This window comes from Gadus morhua, chromosome 23, assembly GCF_902167405.1.
Source record: "Gadus morhua chromosome 23, gadMor3.0, whole genome shotgun sequence".
Lineage (NCBI taxonomy): Eukaryota > Metazoa > Chordata > Actinopteri > Gadiformes > Gadidae > Gadus > Gadus morhua.
Window position 1 is genome coordinate 15,892,011 of NC_044070.1, and position 10,000 is coordinate 15,902,010.

Sequence of the window (10,000 nt, forward strand, 5' to 3'; positions counted from 1 at the left end):
TATTCAAATAGGATAAATGGCGATCCTCTTACAAAGACCGAGCTGAGCCTAGGTGAGCCATAGTGTGCAGCCCTAGGGCATCTAGCTCCGAGGCCATGTATCCTAATCCTGAACTCTCTTGTCCAAGAAAGCATTGATCTCTATGAAGCTGCCCTGGATATATAATGGTTAGATGCAAACAAATAAGTTGCAAGTCTTAAAATTCCCCTCCCTGGCTTTCTGTCTACCCTGACCAAGCTATTGATGGCTTTACCTTCTGAACCTTATGCTCTTGCTGCTGTTGTGTAAACTGTTCTGCACTTGTACTCGTTCAAGTGCTCGACTGAATAAAATACACTAATATCTACTCAACACAACACAACATAAAGTAATTGTGATTGTGATTTGCTGTTCTCTTTACAGATGAAAGTGTATGCCCTGCAGTCTTACGTCAGTGATCTGACAAACCAGAACCAGGTTCTGGTGGAGGCCGTTGAAGACCTTGAGAAAGAAGCTCAACACAAGGTCTCCAGTGTGGGCATGAAGCTCCAACCCTCTGACTCTATCGTTCATGTAAGCTTTCATTCCCTTTCTGCCAAAATATGATGGTATGGGCTTTAGTTGATGGTGTAAAAGGGAGAGAGCCAAACTGCTATGACCTTGGTCAAAATCTTGATGTTGACCTGTTTTTGATTGCACCACATATTTTCTCCCCTGTTTTTTTCACATCACTGCATGCCTCTCACAAGCTTGTTTAAGTTTTTTTTTTTTCTATAGTGTACGCTAAGTGCTTTGGTTTAATGCCGTCTTATCACAATTCCAAGTAGCTTAACTACTAGCTTTCTAGAGGATTGAAGAATCTTTCCAAAAAAGTAACCCACGTCTTTAAAAATGTGGCCTTCCAATACGTAAGGCCCTTTTGTGTTAGAAACTCGTTTTTCGTTTTTTCGATTGAACCTTTATTTTACCATGCAAGTCCAATTGCAATCACAAGATCGCTTTTTCGAGGGAACCTTGGCCAAGGTAGCAGCAACACAGTTTCACAACCAGATACTACAAACATTAAAAGTAGATAAACAAAAACATATATAGGTATGTAGCGGCATCATATGCCGACAGACGGCTGGATACCGCTCTAGCTACTGAAGTAATTACAAATTCCAATTTGATTTGCCTCCAAAACACTTGCAACATTTTTTTTTGGAATGCCTTATAAGAAAGTTAAAGCACAAAATAATAAAGTAATTCTGCCGAGCGGATCTTTCAGCCCGTATGTGCGTTCAGCTACTATTTAGTAAGAAAGACGCGCAAATGTTTGCTGTGAATATAACTCTCTTTTGTATGTTATTTTGTATAGACCCTCTTTACTGAAATGTAATTGAATCCAAAGAACGGGGAAAGAGAAGGAAAGGGAGATGGGGAAAGAGACACAGGGAGCAAGAGAATGAATTGTAATTCGTTGCTTTCTTTCTCCATTCTCCACTGACGTTGTCTTCTGGCTTTCTTCTGAGGTGTCCTCACTTTCGAAGGCCGATTCGTCTCTGCAGAATCCAATCAGTGAGAATCGCATGAATATTGTTAACAGATTATTCATAGGGACGAGGAAAGAATGCCTTATTTTTTTGCCTGCCTTTCACCTGAAGGAGAGTTTTGTTAATACACCAACACAGGTGGGGGGAGGGCCGGGGGGATTGAACATAGGACCTTAGAACAGTTTTATTAAGCACAACACTGAGCATTTATTTCTCTCCTTGAGGGTCCATATTAAAGGCCCAGTTGGGGTTCTTCTGATGTAGCGTGCGAAGCACAAGGAGGCATCAAGCAGGTAAAGGTCTTTGGCGAGGATCTTTCCAGGTTTGCGCCCCATGCTGTTTTTCTAAGACAAACCATCAATTATCATTCTGACTTAATGGCGGTGGAGGTGGACAGCTTTGTGCATTAATCCTGTGCTCAAGGTTTTTTTTTCCTTTTTCTTTGTCTCCTCTTTTTTCTAGCTTGCTTAAACTCAAGGTGCTACTGTAAATACGTGGCCACTTAATGGGTGACCTTAAAGCATTGTTCCGATTCAGCCCTGGCTGTGCTGCTCTTAACATTATTTCCGCCAAAAAGGTGTTGTTGTTTTTTTACGCACACAACCAAACACACACACACACACACACACACACACACACACACACACACACACACACACACACACACACACACACACACACACACACACACACACACACACACACACACACTGTGCATAGAAAAGTAATCACAGTCTATTATACTTTGCGGCACTTATCTGCTATTATAAAGAAGGTCAGAGGGTCAGGTTTGTGTGTCTCCAATTCACACAGGTCGCTGTATGCCGAGTTTTTGTATCGCTCGACATTTATAGCTTTCCAATTTTAACTTTCATCGATCAGAGATGCTAATGCTCCTTCGTGGCATTGCTTCGGTAGGCGTTCACATTTAGATTTTCTATTTTCAAAACCATTCCTCGTTTTCTGGAAGTTTAAGTCTTTCCCTCAAAAATACATTTCCTGTCTTTTATGCTGTTTTCTGCAGCTCAAAGCAGTTTAACAAACGTGAAGCTGATGATTCTTTTAATATTTCATACGCGACGAAGGTTTAATTATTTACGTTGCTGCTTATTTTATTGACTTTGCAACACGTACTCTTCGATGTTTTGGCACTGGAACATCACAGCAACAACGCTTGAGTATAGTGCTTTCAATCACCTTTATTATATTATCCGCACACAATGCAAATAAGTTTACATCAATATAAAAAAAATGCATTTCAAAGTGTTTCTTCATAGCTTGTTTTTCTTATTGGTTTAATACCTGAAATAAGCAAGATGGACTTGCACATTAGTGTTTTGCATAAATAGCCTTAAGTTCCTTAAAGCTTCGGAACTGAAGTCTTTGACTTCAGTTCCGATTTCAGGTTCAATGTACGTTTTCTTCATCGAAATTAAAATGATAGGTTTCTCTGCACCTCTATATGCCTTCAAAACGGCCTCCCCTCAAGTTGCTACAATCAACCTGATCGGCCTTGACGTTTAAAACTCTCAAGCCCATGGTTGGTGAGAACCCCTGCATGTTACCCAGTTTAACAGTCTGCCTTTTATCTTCAGCTTGGAAAGCTTTCTTAGCATGGTGGTAGCATGGCCAAACGAGATGGAGTGGCAGGATACATAGCGGTTTATCGCCTTGCACAATGACCCCCCTCGCGGAGCCTCTGAATCTCCATCTGCGCTCATCTTGAGCTGTGCTCTTAGCGTCTTGTTTATGTTTGGCAGCACATTCTCGGCCCTGGGATCGGTAAACAAATACAACAACAAATGGACTCCTTCACTCAACAGTCTGTTAGGATAGTCAAGGGACAAGCGTGTGCTTCTGCCCTAATGTCCGTAATGCGAAATCCAATCAAATGAAGAGCATTTAGAGCTACTTACGGACTGTTCCACCATGTAAACGATGCAATGAGTTCCGTAATAGGGGCTCAGCTAACGTCTGATTGAATCCTAGTGGATGGTATTACTGGCGAACAGTAGGGGTTGCGCCGTAATGGACACTAAACAGAGGTTTGTTTTGTTTTGTTTTTTTACAGTTAAAATGTCATACAATTTCAGGCTTATATTCTCCCTTACATTATGCTGATTACCCCACTGCATGTACAATACAGCTCAGGCTTGATGAGGTATGTTTGTATTTTCTGCCTACCAAAAATCCTTTTCTATTGTCACAATCTGCTCTGAGAACCACTTGGGTGGGTTCATGCCATGGAAGGAAAAGGCAATAAGTCGCCAGAAAGTTTAGAACAATCATAACGGGGTGGGATTTTAAAAAAGTTTCCATTATTGACATCATACCTTACATGGTCCTTATTGCTCTGACGTGCCAAAACCTCTGCTGTTGCTTATTATGACCATGAATGATGGATTTGCCTTGTATCCAAGTCTGGCAGTTTGGACAGCAGCAATCCCCCCTTGCATTGGTTGTAGCTGTATTAAAAAGGGGGGCATAGGATATGGAACTTGTGTGACCTCTTGGTGTTGAATGCCGTTTGAGCTTGCCTTTTGACATAAGTGGACTCCCAATGTGGATTAGGATTTGACCGATTGGACTTCGGGGGGTTGAGTTTGGATTGGAATAAGGTGGCAACTGATCTCAACATTAGGTTTTTAATTTGCTCATGTTTCTTGTGGGTCAAAGTTGCAAATGTGCTTTCGGGAAATTAAATTCAGAGTTTAAGGCTGTGCCTCATTGTCGATTTCTAGCGCTAAGTTAATGGACTATTGCTCATTCTCAACGATTTAGCAATTGGGGTAACAGTTTCACATGGTTCGAGGAACATCATGTGAAACCGCCATTGAAAATAGAATGGAACAGAAATGTGTGCATGAATACCGTGCTGTTGGAGGATGCTTTTCACACTGTGGTGGATCTCTGACACATGGGGCGTAATGATCATATTCCTTCTACCATGTCACGCTATTATGCCAATTGCCTCGTTGAAAGTAGGCAGTATACCAGCCGCAAAAAAAAATATTTTCCTGCAGGGACTATAATGGCGTCTTTAGACTTTTACCTTCATGGCGGTTTGCATAAACAACTCCTTGCATAAGAACCTTGTTAATTGTCGCTGCATGTATTTTCGAAGGAAAAAATTAACTAGGGAAGATGATCCTTTGTGTGAATGGGTAATAGGGACACCTTGATGATTGTTGTCTCTTCTGAGGGTGAGTTGGTTTATTTTATGTTCTTTCTTCTGCCTCTACCTGGACACTCTGTAAACTCGGGCATGTCTCTCAATGTATCTCCACAGGAGCGGATGCAGCAGAGGTGGTCCTTGGGGCGCAGTGCGTGCAGCCTACAGCCCACTGGGGACACAGAGTGCAGGTCAGCCGCGAGCAGCATCACGCCACTCCTCCAGCCGGCAGGACGTGTGCCGCGCAACCCGGATGTGAGTCACGGCCTGTCCTTTCTGCCCGCACGTACTTGCTCTTTCATTCGCTCGCTTCTTCACTCTCACACGTGCTTGTCCTTGTGCTTGTGCTTGTGTGTGTGCGTGTCTGTCTGCGTGTGTGTGTGCATGCGTTTCTTGTGTTTTTGCAATAGATTGGAGGAAACATTGAGTGGTTAGTCTTTGTATGTCTGTAAATATGGCCTGCATATTTTCAGTTTGGCCCGCAACATGTGTTTTTCATTATTTACGTCCATTTATACGTGTGTGTGTGCGTGTGTGTGTGTGTGTGTGGGGGGGGGGGGGGGGGGGGGGGGGGGGGGGGGGGGTTGTGCGGAGGTGTGTGTTTTGCATGTATTCATTCACAGGCCTTGGCCCCAGGCCGGCAGGGTGCTTGCGGGCAAGGCAAAGGCCTAAGGGTGGGGATCAGCGTAGATTACATTAGATCAGCAGGGATCATTAAAGATCATTGCTTCTCCCTTTGATCCAATCACCTTGCACACTCATCCTTCGCATACACGCATGCGTCTCAAGTCATCGCCATGCCGACCGAGGGCAAAACACCCTGCGACCCGTTAGGAATATCTTTTGCGTGCCCCATTTGTTATTTATTACGGAAGACCCACATCTTTGCGCAGTTTAGTTTGGAGCAAGAAATCTCATTTCCTGTGCTTCATTGTCAACAGAAATGAGAAACGATAGAAAATAGCATGGGAGAAAATCAATTAAAGCCCAGTGTGGGTTAAACATCCGCTCATCAAATATTTAGGACTTTGCCCTCCATGAAGTTTGATTCGAGTTATTGACGGATTTAGGTTTACGGTTAATGGTTATACTGCCACTTCAATGTTATTTGCACATTAAAGGAGGCCGAGCAAAGTTGAGACGTTCCCATTAAAACTTTTGTGAGAACCACACGATAGATGCAGTCTCATGCCTTGGGACCCATGCTAATGAAAACAAAACCCGGGGTTATCTTATACGCGGGGGTATACCAACAGAAATACGACGGTGACCCGTTGCACTCCACACTCTCTGGAGTTCAAAGTTCGACTGGATGGCAAGAACCGACAAACCAAGATGTTTACATAGTGAAGCGTTGTTTTCTTCCCAGAGAGATAGCATCAGTCAGGCCTGTCTCTGGGTGTATCTGCCTTTTATATGCAACTACACCGAGGTCTTCAAGGCTGCTCTTTAAATTCACAAGTTCAGTGACTTTATTGTTTGATTCATGATGTTTAGTAGTAGATAGCACAGTTCAGCACAGATAGCACAGTTCCCGAAAGCACAGTCATAAGTATCGGTGCTGTACTATGCTAATGCATGCAATTATGTGCACTATTCATGTTCTGGGGCTAACTGTTGCCAAGTGATGCGATGGGCTTCACTCAAGCTTTGAAAAGCTAGGGATAATTTTCCGATAAATCTTTTCCGTTTACAGCTCCACTCCCCTAGCAAAGTCCTGTATCTATTACAGTCTCCTCCTATCGCTACCTGTGTACCTATACCTTCCCTCCGCCACACAAGCAAAATTGTGTTTAGTCTGGCGGGGAAAACTAGAGAGGAGGTGAAGTGAGAGAGCGAGAGCGAGAGCGCTGCGGGGGGTCAGCGGGTTGCAGCGGTCGACTATGCTAATGTTGTCGTTAATGACTTTGCTGTGAGTGATAATTGATCGTCTTCATTATCATATTAACTCCGGCGGAGGCCCACCCCTTCACTTCCCTCAGCTAACACCTCCCCCCCGCCCCTCCCCTCCCCTTCCCCCACCCCTCCCCTCCCCCCAGCTCTCCCTGCCTCCCCACCATGCGGTAATGAATGCCCATCCGTTTGATCCTTTGGAATAATGAACTAATTAGCTTAATTAAAATCAATAGAGGTGCCAATAGGCGGTTTGCCGTCTCTGGGACGTGGTCTCTATCTATCGGGAGGAATTGTCGGCCAGGGTGGGGGAGAGGGAGGGGTGGGTGGGTCGGGGCGTAGGGTGGGGTGTGGGGAGGGGGGGCGAAAGAGAGAGTGACGACGAAGACATAAAACGAGAGAAGGTGAAGATTATGGAGAGGAGATGGAGACTGGTGAAGGCAGGAAAAAGCTGGGAGGTTCATTCAAACGGTGGAAAGAGTTGGAGAGGTAGAACATGGGGGAGGAGTGGTAACTTCCCACATTTTTTGGGGGTGGCCTCGGGGAGAATCAAAACGACAGCTAAGAGAGAGAAAGAGGGAGGGCGATTGGAATGAACCACCCTAAAAAGGGCGGGGGGGGCAAAAAAAGAGAGAAAGAGAGGGAGCAAGAATGAGAGAGAGAGAGAAGGAGAGGGCAAAATAGGTTCCTAATGCTGATTTATGAGCGGCTGGCGGTCGTTAGCTGCAATAAATGGCTTGTAGGAGCGGCTGCCGCATTAGCCGCTGTAAGGGATACTAAGTGCATTGTAAGGTCAACCATAAGGCCAAACTTACATATGTAGTGCGCTGCCCTTGTAAACCTGTGTTAATATATCAGCCACGGGATGGAACAACGAACGAGTCTATCTCGCAGCCCAGCAGGACGCCTGTGTGTGTGTGTGTATGTGCCATTTGCCTACATAATAGCCGCCGCCGCTAAATCTTCCACCCGATGCGAGCGCTCTGTATGTTTTTCCAAAGCGCTGTTTGCGAAAAAGGTCCTTGGCTATTGTGCCCAAGCACTGGCGCTCTCATGTCTTTCCCACGCCGCGTCCACTGTGTTATGTTAGCCCGCGCGCCGCTAATGCCCGTGCATTGCTAATTATTGGGTCCTACTTTGCATTATGTTGAACAGTGGAGGCGAATCACGCACAGCTCCAAGAGCCCCGAGAACCGCAGTAGCAGCACACGCTGTAGTCCGGTCGGTGAGCCTGATTTGAGTCCTCTTATTGATGTGATTTGAGAAAGCTTATCTAAAAAATATCGAAAAAAAGCCATCAACCACAATGTCCTTTTCACGAGAGAATTTATTTTATTTTTTTCTGGTTCATAGGGCCTGTTTCTCTATCTAGTGGTCTTCTTTTTTATCCACTGGAGAAGCACTTACATTTCATAGTTGCTCCAATATTGATTGTATGCCTTGACTGTCGCTGTATGCCGCTTCGGATAACAGCGTCTGCAAAATGACTTAACGTGAATGTAAAGGTTTTTTATACAGTGAAAACCACATAGAGAAGTGGTGGGGGTCACATTAAAAAGGAACATAGGCGCTAGAAACCAGGCAGGAAATTTAGCAAGACCTATAGGTATACGTCTCCGTCTCTTATTGTACTTGCGATCCACCAAGGCTGAGGTTTGAAACAAAAGAGCCCAGTCAGAGTCAAAGAAAAAGCTAATGATTTAATCAAATGGAAGGCTATATTAAGGTCCCGGTGAGATGAGAACAGCGGCCAGTAGTTAAAACATAGGCCTATAGGATGTGAGATGCTAAGTCTAGGGAATGAAACGTGGGTGTGATGTGTGTGCATGTGCTTGTGTGAATGTCATGAGGAGGTGGCTGGATTTGAGGATGGAAGGGGAGGAACATTAAAAGAGGAGAGGGAACAGATGACAGTAAAAGCAGTGAGGGGTTTGCGGGTGTGTGTGTGCGTGCGTGCGTGCGTGCGTGTGTGCGTGTGTGCGTGCGTGTGTGTGTGTGTGTTGGGGTAAAAACTAGATTTAACTAATATAATATTTGAAACATTTCATATTTCTGTTCTGCATGCTTTATTTTACGCTCTCTCGCTCCCTCTTTCGCTCTCTCTCTATATATAAATATTGGTACATAGATATATGTATATAGCATGCCATGCACTAACAAATTAGCCTGCTATGGTCATAGCCTTCACAGGGGTCATTATAATAGATTGCAGGCTTTTCATAAAGCAGGGACTTCCATTGAAGGATTAGTAGTGCCATAGACACCCATGCAAATACAGACACACACACACACACACACACACACACACACACACACACACACACACACACACACACACACACTGTGATCTTAATGAGACCTTATTCCGGACACACAACCCTCCGGTGCCCGTAAATTGCGTCCGTCACTCCGCCATACATACTTAATCAGGTAATGTTGTTTTATTTCTTTATTATTAATTTGCCTGCATTTCTGATTTATCGTAAGCACTCCGGATCACACCGATATGCGGTCTCTTTTACAGTTCAGAGTGGGACAAGTAGAGGTAGAGAGAGGGCGGGAGAGAGAGGGGGAGAGAGAGGTATAAAGCAAACTGCGTGCTTATTCATGTACTTAGGGAATTGCCTCGGTAATGAATTGACTGGCTGTTTAGGCATACATAACATTGCCTACTACTCCCCTTAATAATGTAAGCAGGTCGTAACTCCTGCTAACCCAAGGGTACTGGAGGCCAAGCACGTGTGTTCACATACACACACAAACGGGCACGCACCTACACACACTCACACACATACCAACACAAACACACACACACACACACACACTTATACATACGCACACTAGCACATTAGCTACTGACCTCTGGATATGTGTTAGGTTTTTCATTACCATATTGTCATATATCATATATTTTGAATACAAATGTTCTTTTAAAATATTACCAGCGTTTACGTTTGTGTGCGAGTCTCCATCCAAACTTATGAAAATGTATGAGTTTGTCTCTTTTCGTATCTGTGAACAAATAAACTTGAACCGTGTGTGTGTGTGTGTGTGTGTGTGTGTGTGTGCGTGTGTGTGTGTGTGTGTGTGTTTTAATAGTTGAGTTTCAGAGAGATTTTTCTACGTGATTACAACATCATTTCACCTACACCGTATATGAGCGGCTTTCATTTAAATTGGGTTGCGTTTTTGCGTTGTCCATCTTTCATTATATTGGCACAATGGAGTCTAGGCAAAAAAAAGAAGCTATATCATGAATGAGGGAGCGTATTCATACCGGCCGTGTCTTGCATTAAGTACTTTAGTTGCATCAACACCCATTTGTATGGTGGGCTTTATTTCCCATGTTATTTCATCTCCATGTCTGGCAGCATAATGAACGTTATAGAAGCATGTACATGAGAAATACAGTATCTCTCTGCAC

The 10,000-nt window shown here is 44.1% G+C and overlaps 1 protein-coding gene across 2 annotated transcripts in view; it reads left to right on the forward strand.

Annotated features, from left to right (window-relative positions):
- LOC115537489 (trichohyalin-like) overlaps positions 1-10,000 on the forward strand; it is a 65,248-nt gene that overhangs the window by 2,187 nt on the left and 53,061 nt on the right. For both annotated transcript variants that reach the window (XM_030349456.1, XM_030349457.1), the window contains exons 2-3: positions 403-552; positions 4,801-4,938. In XM_030349456.1, the coding sequence (XP_030205316.1) occupies positions 403-552; positions 4,801-4,938 (288 nt within the window). The remainder of the gene's footprint in view (positions 1-402; positions 553-4,800; positions 4,939-10,000) is intronic.